This window comes from Halichoerus grypus, chromosome 3 (assembly GCF_964656455.1).
Source record: "Halichoerus grypus chromosome 3, mHalGry1.hap1.1, whole genome shotgun sequence".
NCBI lineage: Eukaryota > Metazoa > Chordata > Mammalia > Carnivora > Phocidae > Halichoerus > Halichoerus grypus.
In genome coordinates, this window is record NC_135714.1 from 169,253,446 (window position 1) to 169,279,071 (window position 25,626).

Below are 25,626 nucleotides of genomic sequence, written 5' to 3' on the forward strand. Positions count from 1 at the left end.
GATGCAGACCAGAGAGACCCGGGCGGCGCCCCAGCCCTGGAGGTCTGAGGTGGGCTCCTGGCCGTACGTGGGAACGCCACTCTCCCTAAGGACTCCAGATTTCCCGCACGTCATCCCGTGTGTGGGCCTCTCCGAATGCTTGTAGTTGATACTTGGGAACGTGTTGGTTTTTAGATCCCGTCGCTATGGAGGTGGTTCTCTCTTCTCTCGGACAGTGTCTTAGAAGCAGTGCATAAGGGCAAGTGGCCCACAGCTGAAGACCCAGCTCCTCTCGCTCGCCCTGTCTAGGGAACTGGCCTCCAGTGCTCCATATTAACCTTTTAAGAGCCTTTATGTTTCTTGTGCACATTTTTCTTTTGGATGATGAGTTTATGCCTCAGAATTTAATACAGGGTTTTTGTCTTTCGAAATTAAAATCCTAATTATACAAATACTGTGTGTATGATATAGAAAAGGCAAACATTCATTTAACAACTGTTTACTGACTACCTGTTATGTAGCTTGCTCACAGCAGTGTAAAATAAAGTCTCTGTAGTCACGAAGTTTACATTGTAATGAAGGGCAACAGAATATGTCACCCTAAAATATGTAGGTATTCAGGACATGCCATTCCAAAATATGCTGCTTTGGTATACTGATCAATTTTGAGGTGTAGGCACTTGAAAAACAGTAAATGAAGGAAGAAGCTTTATCTGAGCTCCCTTCATCTGCCTAAAGACAGATCCTCTGCAAGAAACTCAATTGTCATAAACCCCATTCCTGACAAATTTTGTCAAACTGTCCTATCTCCCATCCACTCTTCTAAGGGCCCATTCATCTTTCCTAAAAATTTATTCTCTGGAGAGGCCTACATTCCCACTTCCCTTTCCCTATTAAGATGGGATTTAAGCCTGAATTCTAAGCAACCTCAGTGAATTACTTTTTTCCTGCGTATCTTCCATGTGTATGTGAGGCATACATGTTAATAAATCTGTTTTTCTCTAATCTTTTATTGCAAGGGTCTTAGCCGAGAACTCAGAAGGGTGAGGGAGAATTATTTTTCGCTTAGTCAGGAAGGCTTTTCTGGGGGCTATTTGTTTTTATTTTTTTTATTATTATTATTAGAGAGGGAGAGTGTGAATGCAGGGGTGGGAGGCAGGGAGGGGCAGAGAGAGAGAGCTGAGACTGGGTTTAACCCTTTCACATATATAGTTCCAGCTGATATGGTCAGTCTTATTCATGCCATTTTGTGTTTTTTGTGTAATGTTTTCTTTTTCTTTCTTTCTGTGCTCCTTTTCAGCCCTGACCGAATTTTGTCTGTTCCTTCTTCTCTACTGGTTTGAACGTTATGCATCCATTTCTATTAATTTATTAATGAACATATTCAAACTTTTTTTTAAGAAAGGGAGGGGGGTGAAGGGCAGAGAGGCAGAGAATCTTAAGTAGTCTCCATGCCCAACGCGAAGCCCCATGTGGGGCTCCATCTCACAGCCCTGAGATCATGACCTGAGCCAAAATCAAGAGTAGGACGCTTAACCGACTGAGCCACCCACGTGCCCCTCTGGGGGCTGTTTGAGCAAAGACCTGAAAGAGGAAAATGCATGCCATGTAGCGCAGACAGGGAGTGCATACTTGGTGTGTTTTTGTACAGCAAGGATGCCAATATCACTGAAATCCTGTGAATGAGGGGAAGGAATTGGTAGGTGATAAGGTTAAAGAAAAAGCCAGAGGCCATGGTAAGAATTTGAGGTGTGTATGTGTGTGTGTGTGGTAATATAGTCATAACATATAATTTATCTTTTTAATAATTTTTAAGTGTACTGTTCAGTGGCATTAAGTACATTCACATTGTTGTGCAACCATTACCACCATCCATCTCCAGAATTTTTCATCTTCCCAAACTGAAACTCTGTACCCATTAAATAACTCCCCATTCCCTCTGTTAAAAAGAAAACCACAGGGGCACCTGACTGGCTCAGTTGGTACAGCTTGCGACTTTTGATCTCAGGGTTGTGAGTTCGAGCCCCACATTGGGTGTACACATTACTTAAAAATAAAATCTTTAAAAAAAAAAAAAAGGGAAAGAAAACCACAGGCCCCAAAAGGAATCACGTATGTTAAGAACCCCATGTCAGCAAGCCAAGACTTAATACCTAACCTAACTGAAGTTTTAGCCTCTCTGCACACACCGCCCCCCCCCCCCCCAGCCAGGAACATAACCTTTGACTAGTCAACATGGAATTTACTTGTCAGCACTAAGAAATTCACTGAAAGAGCCCCTCTGTTCCCCTCAGGAGGGCAGCCATGCCTAAAATAATGGATTCTTTGCTAACTTCCTTTAATGCTCCTTTTCTACATTTAAAAACCTTTCCTTTTCTACAGCTTGACTGAGCTCCCCCTACTTGGTAGATGGGATGCTGCCCAATTCATGACTCAATTAATAAAGCCAATTAGATTTTTAAAATTTACTTGGTTGAATATTTGTCATTGAATACCTTTTCCTTTAGCCCCTACTAACCAGATTCTACTTTCTGTCTCTATGAATTTGACTACTTTAGGTACCCCTAAAGAAGTGGAATCATACAGTATTTGTCCTTTTGTAATTGGCTTATTTTGCTTCACATAATGTCCTCCAGGCTCCTCCATGTTGTAGCATGTGTCAGAATAGCCTTTTTAAAGGCTGAATAATATTCCATCAGTATGTATATAACACATTTTGTTATCCGTCCGTTAATGAACACCTGGATAATTTCCACCTTTTGACTGTTATGAATAATGAAATATCTGTTAGAATCCCTGCATTCACTTCTTTTGGATGTAAACCCAGAAGTGGGACAAGTGCTTGATCATATGGTAATTCCATGTCTAATTTTTTGAGGAACTTTTCCCCTACCACCAGAGATTCTAATTTCACTGGTTTAGAGTGAGGCCTTGGCAGCAGTGTATTTTAAGAGCTCCCCCATGTAACTCTAACATGCAGCCCAGGTTGAGAATCTCTGCTGTAGGCAGTCCATGGTACAGCCTGCTACTTTGTCATCAGGTCTTCCGAGGATATTAAGGTGCCACAACTGCTGGGGAGACAGGCCTAGGCAGGGCTGATTAGCAACCAGTACGGTCATGTTAAATATGTAAATCAAGCAATCAAAAAAGATTCTTAATATATTACTTTTAAAAATATAAATAAATCACAATGTGTGTATAAATAAAACTACTCACCAAGTGATAGAAGTTGTAGTGCAAATTGTTCATCAATTTTTAACAGCTTTGTTGATAAATATTTATTTATTTATTTATTTTAAGATTTTATTGATTTATTTGACTGAGAGAGACACAGCGAGAGAGGGAACACAAGCAGGGGGAGTGGGAGAGGGAGAAGCAGGCTTCCCGCAGAGCAGGGAGCCTGATGTGGGGCTCGATCCCAGAGCCCTGGGATCATGACCTGAGCCGAAGGCAGACGCTTAACGACTGAGCCACCCAGGCGCCCCGATAAATATTTTAAATATCAAAAAATTTACCTCTTTCATGAGTATAATTCATCATCAATTAATTTTTTATTTTTAGGAATTACTGATATGAGGTTTTCATTGATATAGCTATTATTAACTACATGATGCTACTAATTTGATTGCACTCTTCCAGAGATTTCCCCAGAAGTTTGATAGTTATTAGGTGCCTAGGGATTGTGTTAAATGCCTGAGATTTCAACTGCCCCCAGTGCTCTTTAGTCTTCATCATTTTCCCTCTCAGCTACAATCAGAAAGGATGATACCTTCAGGACATTGATTGCACTTCCGGAGCTGGTACCTGGAACCTCTGAGCTAGAGAGAGGAGGAGAATGGGGGTGGAGGGATAAGAGGGATAAAGTAGATGATAACTGATTAATCTTGGTTGCCAGAACTTGGAGCCTGTGTTTGTCTTTTGGCTGCTTTGCCCCACCACCAAGAAAGGACCACTTGTGGCTGCACCCAGCCTAGCCCAGAGATAGTCATGCAAGATAGAAAGGAAATGATGGAGTGGGGCCCAATTATTAAGGGAGCCCCAGGCACAAGTCTGTGGAAGGATATCCTGAAAGTGCTGAAATAAAACATCTGCTAACATAGAGTTCTATATCCAGTAAAAGTAGTCTTCAGGAAGGCAAAATAAGAACATTTTCAAATAAACAAACACTAAATGGTTTGATGCTAGCACACCCTAAAAAGAAGGATCTTCTAAAGCATGTACTTTAGACAGAAGTAAAATATCCTCAGATGGAAAAATCAGAGATGCAGGAAGGAAAGAAGATCAAAGAAAATGGTTAAGTATGTGGGTAAACCTAAATGATAATTGATGATATAAAATCATAGTATTAATGTCTTCTGCAGTTTACAAATGTATGGAATTAAAATCCATGCAAGTAGTAGCATAAAAGTTGGTTAAGGGGTCAATAGACTCTCTTAAAGTCCTTATGTTTCCCAGGGGAAGGATAAATGTATTTGCTTCCTGCATCTCTGACTTTTCCATCTGACAGTTTGTCAATTTGTCAAACTAAAAAGCAAACAAATGGGGCACCTGGGTGGCTCAGTCGGTTAAGCCTCTGACTCTTGGTTTCAGCTCAGGTTGTGATCTCATGGGTCATGAGATGGAGCCCCATGTTGGACTTCCCGCTCAGTGGGGAGCCTGCTTGAGATTCTTTCCCTCTGTCCCTCCCCTAACAGACATTCTTGAACTCTCTCAAATAAATATTTAAAAAAAATTTTTTTAAGAGCAAATAAGCAAACCACCATCTCATTGACAGGTTGATTGGGATTGTAATAAATCTATAGATCTATAGATCAATTTTGGGATAATGACAACTGTATTAAATCTCCAACCTTTGAACATGATATATCTTGGTTTATTTAGGTTTTTAGGTCTCTCATGAAGTTCTATTGCTTCTTTGAAAGTTTTATAATTTCTCTGTAATTTGTTGAATTTAGAGTTGTCTTTTCTGTTTCTGGTATACAGAAGAAGAATTACCTTTTATATCCTGTCACTTTACTAACTTCTATTATTTTAATAATTTAGCTGAAGCAATTAAGAATGTGATATTGGTACACAAATAGATGAATAAAATAATGAATACAGTAGGGAACCCACAAACAGATCGATGAATATGTATGGATACTTGAGATTTGACAAAGCCTGCACTGCAAGGAGTGGGAAAAGGAGATTGTTCTGAATCATGGTGCTGGGACAGTTAGGCATCTATACAGAAAGAAAAAAAACAACAACCTGTATCCCTACTTCACACTATATAGACTTCAATGTGAGAGGCAAGAGATAAAGGCCTTAGATGACAAATAGAAGGAAATCTTCAGACTTTAGGGTCAGGAAAAATTTCTTAAACAATATATAACATCATAATAATATAAGAAAAAAGAATAAACCTGATTATGTTAAAACTAAGAACTTCATCTTCATCAAAATATACCATTAAGGGAGTAAAAGAAATCACAGAGGGCTTAAATCCAAAATAGGTATTGGAATCCAACAAATAAAAATACAGATAACCTTAAATAGAAAATTGATCTGAACAGATTCTGCACAAAAGAGCAAACCCAAATGTCAAATAAATATAAGACAAGGTGGTCAATCATATTAATAATCAGGAAAATGCAAATTTTTTAAAAAGATTTTATTTATTTATTTGACAGAGAGATAGAGAACACAAGTAGGCAGAGTGGCAGGCAGAGGGAGAGGGAGAAGTAGGCCTCCCCGCTGAGCAGGGAGTCCAATGCGGGACTTGATCCCAGGACTCTGGGATCATGACCTGAGCCAAAGGCAGACGCTTAACCGACTGAGCCACCCAGGCGCCTAGGAAAATGCAAATTTAAAACATTTTTATATATCACTATCCACCCACTGGACTGGAAAGAATGAAAAAATTCAACAATTCCAAATGACTAATTTGGAAAATAGTTTGGCATTATATAGGAAAGTTGAAGATACATATTCTTATAACCCAGTAATTCTATTCTTTGGTACATACCCCAAAGAAATGTGTACTCCCATGCATCAGAAGGCATGAACAATGTTAGCAACAACATTGTCTATAATAGCCACAAACTGGAAACAACCAAAATCCTCAGCAAGAATACAATGTGTATTGTTATAACTATGTCTTTATAGAAAATTACATAAAAACTATGCTGCATTAAAAACAATTTTCTGGAGGCGCCTGTCTGGCTCAGTCAGGAGAGCATGAGACTCTTGGTCTGGGGGTCATGAGTTCAAGCCCCACATTGGGTGTAGAGCTTACGTAAAAGAAAAACAAAAGTAAAAGATAATTTTCTGTGACTAAAGAAAGCTGTAACTCACCTTTCTATAAGGGCTTTGTGAAATTTTGAGAGAAGAAAGACAACTTCAGTTTTATCAAGGCATCTTGCTTCCGTCTGAACATTCTGGAAACAACTGTTAAAATATATTGCCAAATATAATCTGTAGGCTGGTTTCTTCCATAGAAACAGTTTTTAATGACTGCATGATACTTCTTTTAGATACTGTATGTAGTAATCATTTATCCATTGTTGGACATTTCACATTTATAATTTTTCACTGTTATATTTCATTCAATGACTATCTTCATATTAATAAACATGATCCAATAAGCATTCATTTTTGACCACTGTGGACCAGTTACTGTTCTCAACAGCAATGAAAAGAAATCAACAACAACACAAAAACCTCTGCTCTTATGGTACTTTCACTCTAGTGAGGCAGACAAAGAAGATAAACATGTAATATTAACTGAAGATTGATAGTGACAAATACTACTGAGACTAGGCAGGAAAGAGAGGTAGAAACTGTCAGCAGAAGTGGGTTACTACTGATGTTGATTGGGAAGCCCTCATTTTGTATGTGACATTTGAATACAGATTTGAGGGTGATAAAAGAGTGCATCAATGTAAATATCTGTAGACACTGAGGAAAGTGTTCATGATCTCGGAGGCAAGTGTGGGTGCAATGGAGTGATTCAAGGGTAGGGTACTAGGTGATGAGGTCAGAGAGTTAAGGCAGAGCAGATATAGGGCCTTGTAGAATTTTGGCTTTTACTCTCCAGTGAGATGGGATGTCATTGGAGGATTTTGAGTAGTGGAGTGACATAATTTATGCTTCTACGGTCACTGTCTTCTGTGTTGAGAATGGATTGTCTTTCATCCATTCAAAATACAGTAGCATGGAAGGGCAAAGTAGAAGCAGGGAAGACCAGAGACAAGGGCTACTGCAGTAATCCAGGAAAGATAGTGACTTAGACTAGGGTGGGAATAGTGAAAGTGGTGAGATAGAGCCCAGCGTCCTGGGACAGAGTCCGGCGTGGGGCTCCCTGATCAGCGGGGAGTCTGCTTCTCCCTCTCCCACTGCCCCTCCCCCCACTTGTGCTCTCTCTCTAATAAATAAATAGAATCTTTAAAAGAAAATCAGCCAGAATAAGAAGATACACTACTTACAGAACAAACACAGATGATGGCAGATTCTTTTTTTTTTTTTTAAGATTTTATTTCTTTATTTGTTGGGAGGAGGGGGGAGAAGAGCACAAGCAGGGGGAGTGGCAAGCAGAGGGAGAAGCAGGCTCTCCACTGAGCAAGGAGCTGGATGATGCAGGACTTGATCCCAGGACCCTGTGATCATGACCTGAGCCAAAGGCGGACGTTTAATGACTGAGCTACCCAGGCATCCTGCATGACACCAGATTCTTACTGGAAGCTGCCGCAGGTAGCCTCTAAGACAGCCCCTAATAACCCAACCTTGCGTTTAGGCCCTTGTATTATCCCTTCCCTTTGAATGTGGGCTAGACCTCATGACTAGCTTCTTATGAATAATTATGGCAAAAGGATGGGATGGATGTCCCATCAGATTACAAAACTGTAGGGGCACCTGGGTGGCTCAGTTGGTTGAGCGGCTGCCTTCAGCTCAGGTCATGATCCCGGGATTTTGGGATTGAGCCCTGCCTTGGGAATCCCTGCTCAGCGGGGAGTCTGCTTCTTCCTTCTCCGTTTGTGCACTCTTGTGTGCGCATGCGCTCTCTCAAATAAATTTAAAAAAGAAAAAAAAAGAAAGCTTGTAGATTATAAGACTATGACTTCCAACATGTTTACCTCCCTCCCCACACCTTTATAAGTCTGTCAGAGCCCTCATTCTGAGGAAGACAAACTGCCATGCTGTGAGCTGTGCTATGGAAAGGTACATGTGGCAAGAAACTAATGTCTCTGGCCAAGAGCAAACAAGACCTAAAGCCTGCTAACAGCTATGTGAGTAAACTGGAAAGTAGATTGTCCCCCAGTCCAGCTTTAAGATAACTAGAGCCCCAGCACATACCTGGACTGCAACCTTGTGAGAAACCTTGGCCAGAAGCCCCCACTAAACTGCACCTGCATTCCTGAACCACAGAAACTGTCAGATAATGTCTATTGTTTTATGCAGCCTTTAATAATTTGGGTTAATTTGTTATGTAGTAATTGGTAACTAACATAGAAAAATTGCAAGTAAAGTGGAACAACTTCCTTAAACTGAAAAAAAAAAAAAACCCATTGAAAATTTCATGAAAAAATGGCAGCAAGGTAGACTTCTTCAGATATACAAAAGCTGAAAGCATTAATCATCAGTAGCCTTTCAGTACAAGAAATGTTGATGGACATTTGTCAAGCAGAAGGAAATGATTTAAAACAGAATTTTGGGTCTACCCAAAAGAAAGGGGGACACCACAAATTTTAACTGTATTGGAAAATATAAAGACCCCTTTTTCTTATTATACAATCCTCTTTAAAAGATAATTTGCTGCTTAAAGCAAAAACAACAATGGATTGTGGACTTACAACAAATGTAGAATTAAAATGTAGTAGCATAATGGCTGGGAAGGAGGAAATGGAAGTATACTGTTGAAGGTTCTTATGCTACACTTGAAGGAGTGTAATATCACTTGAAATTAAACTGTGTTAAGAAGTATACTATAAATCCTAAAGCAGCCACTAACATAACACAAAAAATTACAACAATTAAGTCATCAAAGGAGATAAAATGGAATAAAAAATACTCAATTATTCCAAAAGAAGGCAGAGAAAGAAATGGAACAAAGAACAGACAGAACAAATAGAAGACAAACAGCAAGAAGGTAGATTGCAACCTAACCAAATAAATAATCATATTAAATGTAAATGGTTTAAACACACAATTAGAAAGCAGAGACTGTCAGGCTGGATATAAAAGGAAGACCCAGGGGTGTCTGCATGGCTCAGTGGGTTGAGTATCTGATTTTTGATTTTGACTCAAGTCATGATCTCAGGGTTGTGAGATCCAGCCCTGCAACAGGCTCTGCACTCAGCAGGAGTCTGCTTGAGATTCTCTCCCTCTCCCTCTGCCTCTGCCCCTCCCCCAGCTTGCAGGCTCTCTCTCTAAAATAAATCTTAAAAAAAAAAAAAGAAGACCCAACTATATGTTTTCTATAAGAAACTAAATATGAAGTCACAAGTAAGTTAAAAGTAGAAAGGTGATAAAAAGTACAAAAATTAAAAAGATATACTGGGGCACTTGGCTGGCTCAGTTGGTAAAACATGTGACTTTTGATCTCGGGTTGTGAGTTCAAGTCCCATATTGGGCATAGAGCTTACTTAAAAATATTTTTAAAACGATATATGTATTTTAAAGATTTTATTTATTTGAGAGAGAGAGAGAATGCATGGGAGGGGGGGAAGGGCAAAGGGAGAGGGAGAAGCAGATTCACCACTGGGCAAGGAGCCCAATGCAGGGCTTGATCCCAGGACCCTGGGATCATGACCTGAGCCACAGGCAGATGCTTAACTGACTGAGCCACCTAGGAGCTCCAAAAATATATATAATATTAACACTAATTAAGAGAAAGGTGGAATGTCTATAATAATAACAAAGTAAATTTGAGATCACAGAAAATTAGTAAAGATGACGAGGGTTATTTCATAATGAACAAACGGGTTGGTTAATTAAAAAAGACATAACAATCCAAAGTATTTATTTTCCTGATAACAGCATCAAAATAGATAAAGCAAAAACTGATAGAACTACAGAGACATATCCATAAATATAGTGGGATTTCAACACTTTTCCCTCAAAAAGTCATACAAAAATAGACAGAAAAATCAGTTATGCTATAGAAGACTTGAAGAACACTCTCAACTAACCTTATCTAATCAACATTTCTAGAACATTCCACCCAACAGCAACAGAATACACATCCTTTTCAAGTGCACACAGAAAACTTACCAAGATAGACATTATTCTAGGTCATAAAACAAGTCCCAGTAAATTAAAAAAGATTCATGTCATATAAAGTATGTTCTCTAACCATGATGGAATTAAGTTAGAAATCACTAACAGAAAGATTCTTGGAAAACCTCAAATGTTTGGAAACTAAATAACACATTTTTAAATAACCCATGGGTCAAAGCTGAAATCAAAATAAACAGAAAATATTCTGAACTGGATGAAAACCCATTGAAAATTTGTAGATTTGTAGATTATAAGACTATGACTTCCAACATGTTTGGTATCTGACAAGATACCAAAGACCGGTACATTGAAAACTACAAAACACTGATGAGAGAAATGAAAGAAGACCTAAATAAATGGATCAAAAACTCAATATAAAGATGTCAATTCTCCAAAACTGATGTATAGATTCAATGCAATCCCAGTCAAAATCTCAGCAGGCTTTGTTTTGTAGAAATTAATGAGCTGATTCTAAAATTCATATGGCAGGTAATGAAAAGAACCTAAATAGCCAAATCAACTTTGTAAAAGAAAAAAGATGGAGAGCTTATACTATGTGACTTCAACACTTCTTATAAATCTACAGTTATCAAGATAGGATATTACTGGTATCTAGAGAAGAATGTAACAATAGAAATCCAGAAATAAAACTCACATATATTTAGACAATTGATTTCTTTTAAGATTTTATTTATTTGAGAGAGAACATGAGAGAGGGGTCAGAGAGAGAAGCAGACTCCCTGCTGAGAAGGGAGCCCGACGTGGGACTTGAACCTGGGACTCCAGGATCATGACCTGAGCCGAAGGCAGTTGCTTAACCAACCGAACCACCCAGGCACTCTAGACAATTGATCTCTAACAAAGATGCAAAATGCAATTCAGTAGAGAAAGGATAGTCTTCCCAACAAATGGTCCTGAGCAGTTCTTTTAAGTTAATTAATTGGTTTTAAGATTTTTATTTATTTATTTGAGAGAGAGAGACACAGTGAGAGAAGGAACACAAGCAGGGGGAGCGGGAGAGGGAGAAGCAGGCTTCCCGCGGAGCAAAGAGCCTGATGCAGGGCTCAATCCCAGGACCCTGGGATCATGACCTGAGCTGAAGGCAGATGCTTAACGACTGAGCCACCCAGGCGCCCCGGTCCTGAGCAGTTCTATATGCTTCTGCACCCCCTCCAAAGAGAGGGAACTTAAATCCATACATTGCACTTGCAGTGTATACAACAATTAAGTCAAAATGGATAATAAACATAACATGTAGTATCTAAAACTATGAAACTTCTAAAATACATTGGAGGAAATCTTACACACCAAAAGACATAATACATTAAAGAAAAAAATTGATAAAATTATACTTCATGAAAATAAGAAATTCTGCACTTTGAAAGATACCACTAAGAGAATGAAAAACCCAGCAACAGGCTGGGAGAAAATATTTACCAATCAATTATCCCATAAAGGACTTAAATCTAGAACATATGAAGAATTTTCAAAATTTAATAAAATAATCCAATAAAAACTTGGAAAATAATTTGAACATTTTATCTAAAAAGATGTATGGCAAATAAGAAAATGAAATGGTTTTTATGAGTTTGTAAGAAAATATAAATTAACGCCATGAAATACTATTATATACCTATTAGAATGGCTAAAATTAAAACAAAACAAAAAAGACTGTTCAAACAAAACCACAATGAGATACTACTTACACCCACTGGGATGACTAGAATCAAAAAGAAAGACCCAAGTACTGGCAAAGATGTAGAGGAAGTGGATCTCTCATTCACTGCTAATGGAAATATATACAACGCCTTTATAGTACAGTTTGGTAGTTTTATTTTTTTTTAAAGATTTTTAAAATTTATTCATTTGAGAGAGAGAGAGCAAAGGCAGGGGGAGAGGCAGAGGGAGAGGGAGAAGCAGACTGCCCTACAATCTGGGAGCCCGACACGGGGCTCGATCCGAGGACCTGGAGATCACGACCTGAGCCGAAGGCACACTCTCAACCATCTGAGCCATCCAGGCACCCCCAGTTTGGTAGTTTTAAAAAATTAAGTACATACCTACCATATGACCCAGCCATTCCACTCTAATAGAGAAATGAAAGCACATGTCCATACAAAGGTTTGTGAAGAAACATTCATAATAGCTTTATTTGCAATAGTCCCAAACTGGAAGCAACTCAAATGTCCACCAACAGGTGAATGAATAAAAACATTATGGAATACTCATACAATGGAATACTATTTAGTAATAGAGAAGGATGATTATGGATACACACAATACAAAGAAATCTCAAATCATGCTGAGTAAAAGCCAGAAAAAAATGAGTACATCTTACGGGATTCCATTTGCATAGAATTATAGACTACGCAAAATAATCTATAGTGACAGCAAGCAGGTAAATTGTTGTCTAGAGATAGAGATGGGTACAGGGGACCTAGGAGGACTTGGAGGGATTACCAAGGGGCCTAAAAACACTTTTTGGGGTGACAGATAAGCTCATTTTGATTACTGTGATGGATTCATCACGTGTATATATGTAAAAAATTATCAAATTGTGCACTTAAAATATTGTTAAAAATTAACAATAATTCATTAATAAGGAGAGAAGATATGAGAAATAACAGCATGTTTGTATGTTAATCGGAATGATTCATTTAAGGGGAAAAACTGAAAATTCAAGGGATGGGTATCTCTGGAAACTTGTCTTTTAGAAGGCATATATTGTGCAGAGGACTTTGGCTAGGAATATAGACACATAGACATTTATATTCTCAACAATTTCCTTAAAACATAGTCCTAGAAATTAACTATCAAAGTGTAGAAACATTCAGCCCATCTTATATACAATTAGATAAAAGAAATATGAGCATATCCGTGGCTTTAAACTTACTGGAGTTCTGTGTACCTACCTCAGGTCTTGCTCATGCTGAAGTTACGTACCACTGCGATTGTGCTTGGCACAGGGACTGGCAAACAGGGAAAGATTTTTGGCTTCAGAGGTAGGATCTTCATAGAAGTCTTCCTTCTGCTTGAGTGCAGAACAGCAGCAGCTAGGGTAACTTGCTCGTTCCTCCACTGAGCAGCAGAGTGTATTTGGTCAGCCCCTTGAACCTGCTCTAGTCTGTGACAATCTTGACAAATAAATGTGATGCTGTGTAGTTTCCGAGGCTAGGTCCTAAGAAGCTTTGAAGTTTTCACCTGGGTCTCTAAGAACTTGCTCCGAGGAAGCTAGCTGTGTGTGGTAGGTTCATCTAGCCTGAGACTCCATAGCCTGAGTCATGTCAGGATGTTGTGTGCAAAGTTGCCTGGTCAGCCCTCAGGTCTTCCATCTGCCTATCAGTCTAGGTATCAGACGTGCAAGAGAAAGCCTTCAGTTGACTCTAGCCCCAGCCATCATCTAACTGTGACTGAATGAGGGGTCCCTACTGAGAGAAGCCCAGTGTCTTCAGATGCAAGAGAGATATTATACTGTTTAAAGCCATTAAGGTTTGGAGTGGTTTGTGATGCAGCCATAACCCGAATAGTACATAAATGTATTTTACGCAAATTTCACCTGAGTGACAGTTCTATTTGGGAACTTTTCTGTGTTGTGCTTCATTTGACCAAATCTTTAAAGGCAAAAACATTCTTTTGGTTTATTTTTTGTGATTCAACCTACCCTTCTCCTTTGCTTCAATATTAAATACCCAGGAGGGACACTCAATAAATGCTAAATTAATATGGTATCTCCATGGTAATGAGTGAAGAAAACTTATATTTATCTGACAGTAAAATGGGCACTATTTTGACTACATAGCTAGTTTTTTTTTTTTATGGTGCTAACTTCACTTTGAAATTACTTAGCTGATTATTTTAATGTAATCAATTTCCACACTGCTATTGCCACTTTACCTGATACGGAAGATGTCATATTTCAATAATGTTTAGGGTGGAGATGGGGAAAAGGGTAAATTTTAAGGGTGTACAAGGCAGGAAAAGGGGCTCTAATCACCTAAATAGGATGCTCCAACAATAATGCTTTACATTGATAAAGAATGCAATTACCTTGCCATTGGTTCTTGCTGTACTGTCTGCAGTAAGACTGACGGTGTTCACATGATAACTCTAAGAAGGGAGAAGCCAGGTTTAGCTTTTATCGCTTAAGAACTTTGGACCATCAGCTTATAACTATTGAGTACCAGCCTGAATCAAAACACAGTCTATGATAGGTACTGGGAAAAAAAACCTCAAGGAATATTCCTGATTTAATAATAAATCAGTGGCATAATCTTTAAATTGATAGGACACTATGGCAAGTGCCAAAGGCAAGTGGATGAATAATATTAGACAATTATTAAATATGTGTTTGTCATGGTTCAAGGGCAGGAAAAAAAAAATCTACACTGAGGGGCGCCTGGGTGGCTCAGTCGTTAAGCGTCTGCCTTCAGCTCGGTTCATGATCCCAGGGTCCTGGGATCGAGCCCCGCATCGGACTCCCTGCTCCGCGGGGAGCCTGCTTCTCCCTCTCCCACTCCCCCGGTGTGTTCCCTCTCTCACTGTGTCTCTCTCTGTCAAATAAATAAATAAAATCTTTAAAAAAAAAAAATCTACACTGAATTTTTATACAAGTCTTTATTTACAACTTGTTTAACAACTGTACACTTTTTGCAGCCTTGAAAACATTTTTGTACTTGAATGGGAAAATATAGTTTGACCAAATCTTAACTTTATTCTTCATATACATATACATATATTATATGCATACATATAAACATACACATATAATTAATACCATAACAAGTTGGCAGTCATAAAATTAAAACGAATAAGTGATATCAAAAGGAAATACAATATAAGATTTCAAAAAAATTAAAAATCTGTCTTCTAGTGGTTTATTGGACTTTATGTTGTGATTTTAATGAAAATTTCTTACTGAGGCTAACGAGTCAGTCACCTCAGAAAAACAGTGAGAAAACCCACCGATCTAATATACAGTAAATGGTTGGTAAACTTGGTAAACACATGGAAAACTCCTTGGATGCCATTATGTACAATGTTGCTATATCTGTATTGATTCCATTTGTGAATTGAGAAATTTAGAGTCCTATGTGAATTTATTTCATTTTTGGATTATAGTGACAAAGAATGAAGTTGTCAAATTATAAATTCAATAGTCAACCAGAAATAAGAATATACCTAGTAATACCCTTTTTGCAAAAGCTAAGCTGCAAGATGGATAACTATGATGCCAAATAGGAAACTAACAACAATTCATAGAAAAATCAATAATACTTAAGACATGAGTATAAGGCTTTAGAGCTGGGGCTGTAATCAATACAACTCCAACTCCAATGTACTAAGGTGTTTTCCAGCTCATCTGAAAAGTTTAAAAAATACTATAGGAAAAAAAAGCCTTTTTCTAACCTCAAATCTTTGATAGAATTTATTACTCAAAATAAGGCAAATTATTAAATTATTAGATATGTTTGAATTTTACCACTCATTACACAACCAAAAATTGGGTGTTATAAATGGTGGGGCAATTGTCAAAACATGAAAACTGCAAAACAAGATAAACCTAGAAATTATTCTTCTAAGTGCAAAGCATTCTGAATTACACATAACCTGTACACAGCAAAGTTAGTGACAGCAATGACATTTTAGTGCAACTAAATTTTAAATAACTAAGGCTATTAAAAAACGAAAGGCTCAAGGACTCAAATCATTGATTGGCATTTGTGTACAGTCATTTTCTGTATTTATACTAAAATACTATTTACTTCAAGCATAATGAAAATTTCCCTTAACATGAGTCTACGTAGTACACACATTAAATTAGGCCAACAATTAAAAAAAAAAACAAAAAACCACCTCAAATCACACCATTTATCCATCTGTACTTGAGCAATAAGAATTTCATAATTTACTTGGAATTTGACACTACTGGATTGAGTCTGTTGCCTGATTTAAAATATTTAAAAAGGAAGAGGAAAGCATCAAGACTTTCTAACAGGATAGTTTTAACTAAGCACCAAGCTGACTCAAAACAATTATGATTAGTCCCTTATTTTCATTAAAAAATTCAAAGATGCAGCCATATACATCCTTTTCGTTATGTTAAGAAGTAAAATAATACTAAAAATGTTTCATTAAGTCACTAGAATAAAATGCTTGCTTTATACATGAAATTGAACTTGATTCATAATCTAAGTTATTAAGAGCAAGAAACACTATGAGGAAAACCAAAAAGATAGTTTGGATCATGATGTGCCTTTAGGGAGTAGATAATCAAATGTGATGTTAGGGAGAAATGTTTAAAGGGACATAAACTTTTGCCGCCACTTTCATTAGATCTACATATATTTTTAAAAATAATGGAAGATAAGGATAAATGTTTAACAATTTTTATTTGTAAATAAATGAAGAATTCACTGGTTTCTGCTCTGTATGTATTAGAAACTATGTATCATCAATTTGAAAAGACTACAAAAAAGGGGAGAAAAGCCTGGAGACTGTTATGATTTATGAAATGATTTAATTATATCACTTGAAAAGTAAAGTGCTGAAAACCTGTTTAAAAATATATTGAAAACTAGTTTCAAGGAATGGGGTTTTGATTTTTCCAAAGTCTTTAAAAAGGGCTGGTGTTAATTTTTATAAGAAAAACAGATTTTACTGCCATAGTTGAAGAAAGCTAAGAGTTATTATAAGTTAATTGAATACTTTTATTTTGTCTTTCTATTTGGGCATTATAGCACTGTAAAAAAGCATTTTCTGCAATGATGGAAATGTTCTGTATTTATGCTGTCCAATAAGGTAACCACTATCCATGTGTGGCACTAAGCACTGGAAATGTGGCTAGGTGACTGAAGAACCAAAGTTTTAATTTTAATATTTAATTATAATTTAAATCACCATGTGGCCAGTGGCTAACAAATTGGACAATGTAGGTCTAGAATCTACTCTTACCTAAATTAGCAAAAAGCCAGACTGGATGATAAAGACATTTAGAAGGGAACTTATCTATTCAACAATTAGTAGATATTCAAAACATTATATTTTGTCTGTGTGTGTATGAGTGTATTTCATTTTTAACTTTTTACTTTAGGGGGACAAAAGCAAATCCTCCCTCAAAGGTCAGGGTCTAGACTTCTCTATTTCAGTGTTACTCTCTTCCAGGTGACTTGCTTAAGCAAAGAGCATCAGCAGAATGAAGAAGAAAACACTACAGAAACTTTTCACACTATAAAGCATTTCTCTCATGTAAAAGCACAAAACAAAACTCTAAGAGACTGTTGTTATGAGTAAATCTCCTTATTCTTTGGCAGTAATCATGTGTCAATGTTTACCTAACAACAAATAGTTCAGTTACAAATGGAAGAGTCCTAACTCTTAAAGACACCTCTCACTAGAACAAGCTGAAAACTTTGCTGTGTTTGAACTTAATAGCCAAGTTCATTAAGCACATGTTACAGCAGAACGAAGAATATTTCTGTAGCATTCTGCCATCTGTAGTGTCTGCCTTTTCCCATCAGCTAACCCCCACCATTTCGCAGATTCTCTGACTTCAGAGCTCCTGGAACTTGGCTTTCTTTCTCCTGTCCTTGGGTCTAGGCAATGATGAAGAAACTATGAAAGAAAGTGAAGGGCAATTGATAGGTTTGTATTTTAGGAGAGAGGCAAACCAAAGGTTAGAACATGATCTAACTAGAAGATTGTTTACTTTTTATTAACGCAACTCCAGAAAACAAAAAGTTTCAAGTGTGTTGGCATTTGAGAGAACTTGGCTTCATGAGTATTGACTTATAAAAGTCTTATTAATGTGAAATATAAAATGTAATTGATGCCTAGTAGCCCCAATCCAGCTTCAAATAGATCTCTAGACTTAGATTTTCAGACCCCACTTTAGACATTTCAGGAAGAGTACAGAGCCCATTTCTTTGGGTGATCTTTTACACTTTTCTTAGTGAGTGCTCCAAAAAAGGGGAAAAAAACCCCTAGTTTTTGTAAAACATACAAATCAAAAATGCCACAGAAAAGTAGAAGAAAAATAATTATATAATATTAGTAAAGTGCTGTGAGTCTTGCAGTAAAGTATAAATAATACATAAATGATTAGATGTAACAGTAAATATTAAGACACTCATCTCTAATAGTGACATAAACACACTACAGAATGTATATACAGTAATCACTGCCCATAGGTTGACAAGTACACCAAGAATAAACATGCATCCCTTTTATTAATTTTAGCAATATAATTGCTAAACTAATTATTTTCCTTTGTCAACTTCGAGATCTCTTAAGTGTTAACACCTGCTCAGAAGTACCCCCCGACATACATTAAAGCAACACATGCTTTGGTAGTTTCCCTTTTCTCACTTTGAGATTACTCTTGTCATGATAGTTAATTCTTCCTTTAAGCTCTGAGTAGATATAATTCAGGATATTTGATAGCCCTATGGGCCTGAAAGTTTGAGGCTCTGGACACTTTTTCTCATGACTCATCTTCAAGACTCTTAACGATCTAATTCTGAGCCTAGGGGTAATTTATCAGATACATAAAGACTCTCTTGAATATGTTTTTTTAAATCTCTACTCTTGCCTTCAATTTAAACAAAATTTTGTTGGGAGGCTATTATGTCTAATTAGGGAGAAACATAAAATTGAGCCTAAGGTTTATAAACTAGATAAAGCAGCAGATCTAGAGAAGTCGGTAGTAATTTTCAGCCACCACAGATTTCTTCTCATCTTATCAAATCATAGTATCCTTAATGGCTTCAAGTCACTATCTTAGATTTAGAAATGGGTAACAGTTTCAAAATGAAAATAGATGCTTTCCCCTCCACTGATAAACGTATAATGAATACTGTATGCCCAGTTAATGCCCACTGAAGGGAAGGACAGTTAGAAAATAAATTATATTTTTGTCTACTCTTCTTTATTTAATGATCATGTTAAGAAAGTCAGAAGATTTTATGTAAACTATCATTTTAGGAACACTTGTTAAGACAGTGTTATTTTAAATTGTATTAGTACTTCCATCTGCTTGGTTATTTGTTTACAATGAGGCCATTTCTTGTCCCCATAATCCATTCTAATTTCTAGGAATGGATTTGCCTTAACAGCCTTCTGTTATTTTCTCAGATTTTAATGCTCATTTATAAATACAGCATACAAACCTATCTTATAGATTACTGGAAAACAGAAAAATAATGAAGAGAGACATCACATAATTGTTAGGAAACATGTACAGACCCCCTACAATTGTCAAAACTCATATACTTGCCATAATTAGGTTCAGGTCTCTTGTTTCTCAAATAAACTAATGTTCCTTTCTCTATCAATTTAAGTGCAATGTGAAGAATCCAAGTATAGTTCAAGATAACATTAAACTTTGTAAGTTTTTATATTCATAGATAACACATGTGAGTTGGATCGGATTGATAAAAGCCTATTTAACAACAACATAATCATACATTCATTCTTCCCAAGAACATAATCAATGATTTAAAAGAGATGGATGTCATCACATTTGTGCTGTCCTTCATTTTATAAAAAGGAAGCTAAATATTAATACTTCTGTGATTTTAGGGAATAGGGAAGGGCAGAAATAGTAGCTATGTCAGTAGCAAATTATTTTGTTTCTTGGGTTTCTGAGAAATGAACAGTTTTTACTATAAAACTTTAGAATGAAATTATTGTGCTTAAACTGGACAATAAAACATTTTTCAAAATTTTCAATAAAAGGAACATACACCAATTATTATTTAAATATGCTTTATAGATAAAGTAAAAATTGGATGACAGATACATTGAGAATAGCCTTCCTCATATAAAAACTTCATGGTATAAAATATTAAAATCATTATAGTTACAAAGAATAAGCTCTGAAAGCCCTTTCTAAATGTAATGAAACTGCGTTGTACAACTACCAAAATAAGCTGCTGTTTCAACAGTTGGGACTATAGAAAAAGAGATTATCATTATTGATTGGAAATCCCCTTAACTTATAAAAAGGGAAAATAAAAAGCACACTAAAATAATTTTCAGACTCTGATACCCCATTTCTTTTGTTTAATACACTCCTTCATCTACTTCAGGGTTTCACACTGGCTTGACTTTGAAGAAGTATAATGCTACATCAGCTTGATGAGAATCCCTTCATAATACAAGGCTAAGAAGTCAAAGTTTCCTTCCATAGTTTAATGAAAAGAAAACAAAAAGCATTTTGTCTTAATGTTATTCTGTAGTTAGCAAAAAGCAAGACACCAAGCACTTTCCTCTCATTTTAGGATCACGGTTGTTCTTATCCATGGGGCTGTAAACTACCTAGGTTTACACTAGCTGTGGGTTCTGGATGCTTTTTCAGATAATTTCACGTGTTCCAACTGGGGATAACTGTAACACTCCAAAGTCTGAGATCTAGACAATTGGAAATTAAGTGCAGAGAGTTAAGATAATTTTAAAAATTTAGATTTTTGTTTTAAGATACTTCTCATACTGGGAGAGACTTTGTCAAATTTTTAACATGGTGTTATCTTGAAAAGATGAATGCTTGTCTGAGAGCAAGAGACCCTCAAAAATATTTATCATTAGCTAACAAAAATAAACAAAGCTGTTACTGAAAAGGAGATGTGAATAAAGTAGCTAATAAAATTACCTTTTCTTCAGCCTAACTCATCTTTCACTGAACAGTCACTTATTGCTGATCTATTTGCACAGTGTGGATTTTCATGCCTGTGCAGGGACTAATGAGATAGAAAAGCCAATGTTTCTGACTGGAGAACCTCTAGCTTAATTTTGTACAACTGAACTTTTACTATAAAAACAAAACAATAAAACTTCAACAAAATTATCCTATTAAAATCTAATCATCTCACATCCCACAAGCCAATTTTACCAAGCTAGGGCTATCAAACAAATAATTCAATCTTAATCAATTCTGGAACATGGGTCCTTTAATTTAGGGACTTCTTTTTCTTGGTTATTATCAAATAATTAGACAAATGATAAAAAGGTATGATTGAGTTTTTGAAGCTCTTTTAAGATATGTACAGTTGTATTATTTATTCTCTTTTTCTATGTGGTAAACTACGATATTTGTTGGATTTTTTTTTTTATTACAAACTTTGTAAATACACACCGCAGAACATAAATGTTATTCTTTCATATTCTTTAGTTATTTACTTTGTATTTTCTTACCCTGGTTAGAAGGAAAAGAGAAAATAAGCTTTTTGTTGATAAGAATTCAACACTGCGGGGATGGGTCACCCCAACCTAATGCAGTAACACTGTACTTACTCCATTGCTGAGGCCAGGGCTAGCTCCACTGTCCACGTGAACTGTGGCTTCATGAAGCTACTGTATACAAGGAGTTTGTAAAAATATAGCATTGTATAGCTCACATCTAGATAAAGCGCCCAATGGCTTTCAACTTCCAGACAGACCATGCATGCATCATCACAAACCACCTGAGAAATTATTAATCACTCCTGGAGAAATAGCAATTTCTAAATCCTGTCCAAAGCTGGGCAAGGGAAACAGGGTTGTCACTGCTACAGCTAAGTTTTATTCCTGCATTTTGAAAAAGCATCAGAATGTTTAGAAATATAATTTCTTCTATGTAATGAAAGTAACATACTAAACTATAAAGGTACAGTAAAGGAGAGTGAAAGTTATGACTGTAAACACCAAAATAATAGCATGCAACAGATGCCATAGAAAAATAAGTCAAACTTGCTTCTAAAAGCCTGGCACCTTTTCCTCCCGTTTAGAGAAATATATCTGAGTAGGTAGGTAGGCAGGTAGACCAGGACTGGGGCAGTAAATAGAGAACTAAAATTAAAACTTCTCATCTCATAGGATATAGTCCATTTAATGAATAGCTCATAGACTCTTATTTTCATCTATCTTATTCTGAAGGTATTATAATTCCCAAATAATTTTAATGTTACCAAAGTTAGTGTTCATGTCCTATTTTAAAACAGCCAAATGCTTATGCTATTTGTGAAATAAGGGGGCAGGGGTAGAACCATTTTAACTAGTTTTTAATCTTTTATCGTTAAAACTATGTTGATGAGGTCTGCTTAGCCTCCTGAAGCCCCACAATGCATTCTACTCGTGGTTCTCTCTGTTACTAGAAATGCTTCCTGCTTCACAGTCTTATCAGGCAGAAGCATTCACACTGTGCTCAGACTTCTGTACTTAATGTAAAAAATTAGCACAATGCATGGAGTCATTTCTGTGTATGTTCTTAATACCTTTCTTCAAGTACAGTTTCTGAGGACAAATGAAAACACTACTAATTTTTAGGTCAATTTTCTTATTAAAAAAAAAAGTAAGGATTTAAAGTCAAACACCTAAATATAGTTTCTGAAAATCCTTAATTAACGTAGCTTGATTTAGTGTTATTCATTTATATTTAACATACAGGACTAAATGAAACCTGAACTTCCAAATAGCAAGTACATGAAATAAAATCTTATTAGATGACCTATCTAAAACCAAAACCAACCAATCAACCTAATTTCAATAACTTTTTGCTTTAAAAAAAAATTGGCTATGATGCAAGAAAAAGACTGGAGGGGAACTTAAATATAATTTGGGACCAAATTCTTAAGTCACTATGGAAAGTCAGGCAGAAGCATTTCATTTTCAAATGAATGATACTTCACATTTATATAGCACCTTTTATACAAAGTGCTTTACAGTCATTATTACTTGACAGCCATTCATTAATGTAAATAAACATGGTTTACAATCTGTCAACAAATCTAAGAACTTTGAGGCAACCAAATACCCAAGAGAATCTATTCAGTAGCAAAGTCTTGGACTAGGACATAGAATTAAGAAAAAATGTTAAGAGACCTGTTGTAACATCACATACAAGAAGTTACTTATTGATCTTAATGACTGATACTAGGATGTCAGGTTTAGGAATTACTGAGAAACTGAAGGGTTTATATTGAAGAGTAAGTAAAATGAGGTGCAAGTCAACAAGGAAATTGTCCAAAAGGTAAGGCTACCTATTACTTGTAAGTACATGAAAAATAAATCCTTTAGATGTGGAGGGCAATTGAAGCTATAAATGTCAGCCACATTGCTAGAATTTGATGTTCAGTTAGGATATTCCAAAACAAGAAAAAAATTAATGCACTGCCTGATTTTTTTTTCTTCTGTAATTTCCCCCCAAATAACCTAACCAATGCATTTATCTTCTGTCAGCAAACAAGATAGCAAGAAATAATGAAATTTTATGTATGTTTTAAAAATAGTTTCCAAATCTTCAGACAAATTTAATTTCTTATAAAACAATGTGGAAAACTCATTTTTTCCCTCTAAATAAATCTATCAGGTGCCTTAGGTAACATCTGATTAGCACCTCTGCCAATGTATTTATGTCTTTGCAAAAAGTGCACTTGCCAACCATTTTATATAGTAAATATGCAAGTTATTTGAAGTGCATTTGGAAAACAATTGAAAACACAGAATAATACATCATAAAAAGATTAATTCCCTTTAAACAAAGACATTCTTATAAAGCATGGTAACACAGAGGCACAATAAAGAATATAAATTGTATATCAATTATTGGCAGAAAATCTAATTCATTACAAAGCCTACACCATTGGGGAAAGGACATTTTCATACAAAGAAAAGTACTACACTATTATACAACACTTTTAATTGGGCATTTAAAAATTTTTGGCACATTAAAAGGAACCGAAAGGACTACAAAATAAAGAACCAAGAAACTAAAATATAGATACAGGAGAGAAAAAGTCCTCAAATGAGAAACAATATCAACATAAAAGAGACAAAAAATAAGCTGGCTGAATTTCCTGAAATGTTGTCATATGTAACAGAAGTATGCTTTGAATGCAGGTGTTTAATTCTGATGGCAAGACTTGTCTACCTTGCTGTGGCTGGTTGAACATGGCCCGGATAAGATCTTCTTGTGCTGGTTGCTTGTCTTTGCCTAGCCAGAAATGACTGCCCTGAACCTGTACTAGCAAGTCTATCTTCAGCCGCCTTTTTATGCAGGGTCATTCCCTATACAACATAGGAAAAAAAGTAATCAATGAAAAAAAGTGAAACATACTCTCACAAAAGAAAATTTCATCATGCAGAATTTGTCACATTGCATCATAAGGCACAATTAGGAATGTTATCTCTGCTCATTATAGATTAAAATCTTACAGAGACATTTTAGTTCCAACAATTAGGTACAAATCTTCTCTTGGAAAAATTAAGGCTTAATTTTCTGAATTTACAATAACCAAACACCAGATAATAGAGATGGAATTTTGGAATACATTACCCATATTCAATCATACTTCCTTTTCAGATCAAATGTAAAAAGTGATTTTCCCAAGAACAAAAAGTGCAATTGATTGGTAGCAATTGATTCACATGGGGTTGTGGAAATCACACAGCTTATTTTGAGTGGAAAACACAAATGCACATGTTATTTCTTAAGGAGGAAAGCCAGGCTAGGTATAATACATACCACCAAGGTGTTTTTCTTCACTTGAGGCAGGCTTGTATTCTCAAGCAAATTAAGAAAAATTCCTGACAGTCCACAACAGAGGGCCCAACCAAGAGCAAGGGGGTCTTTCTTGAAGACTGGAGTAGGATGGCCTACTAGCTTAGAAGGGAGAGGATATACAACTGCTGGGCCCAGAGCACCTTAAACAGGAGGGAGGAAACCTCTGGGAGTGCGCCTTTTAAACTGTTCGTCTGTGAGGAGATCAGGAAAAAAGTGGTCTGGGTACTTATTTAATAAGACAATAAAGAACCCTGACCAGGGAAACATTAAGAACAGAGAGCGACTATTTATTCTCACCAATAACTGGCTACAAGTAAGCTGATGGAAGTTTACACTGCAACAAGGAAGAAAGGAAGAAATAAGCAACTAAGAGCCAAAAGGAGAGCCTACCTAAGCCAAGCTATGTAAAGTCCTAGGGCTTTCCTACAATGAACTGGACAGACTGGCACAGAAGACAGAAGACTAAACATCAATTTTCCCATCACTTGTTAGCTTTTAGGGAAAACACTAGTCGTGGCTTTGTGTCTTTAACAGAATTTTGGTCTATCATATATACCCAAATAAGTACCATTTCTCCATTTTTGCAATGAGAAAATCCAGAACATGTTTTTCACTCAATTTGAAATCAAAGCATTTAAGAATCTGAAGAAAATTGACAAATATCTATTGGTAATCCTTAAATTTATTAATGTGGCTACATATATTACCAATCTATTTTATTTAAAATATACTATCTTTTTTTCACTTTCACATTCCAAGCAACTTATTCCAATTCTTCACACACCTTTCAGATGCCAGTAGTCATGACGGGGCCGTTCTCTGAGATATTTAATGCCTCTTCCCAGTGCTCGTCGCCT

The 25,626-nt window shown here is 36.3% G+C and overlaps 1 protein-coding gene across 6 annotated transcripts in view; it reads right to left on the reverse strand.

The window, feature by feature from the left end:
* Nucleotides 1-14,835: 14,835 nt before the first annotated feature.
* HOOK3 (hook microtubule tethering protein 3) overlaps nucleotides 14,836-25,626 on the reverse strand; it is a 106,523-nt gene continuing 95,732 nt past the window's right edge. For 4 of the 6 annotated variants that reach the window (XM_078069556.1, XM_036102348.2, XM_078069558.1 and 1 more), the window contains 2 exons: nucleotides 24,137-24,273; nucleotides 14,836-17,847 (listed from right to left, as the gene is read on the reverse strand). In XM_078069556.1, coding sequence (XP_077925682.1) covers nucleotides 17,829-17,847; nucleotides 24,137-24,273 — 156 coding nt within the window. In that variant the 3' untranslated portion in view covers nucleotides 14,836-17,828. Of the gene's footprint in view, nucleotides 24,274-24,300; nucleotides 24,961-25,626 lie in introns of those variants that run through there. The other 2 variants (XM_036102350.2, XM_078069554.1) reach the window with 2 other exon arrangements.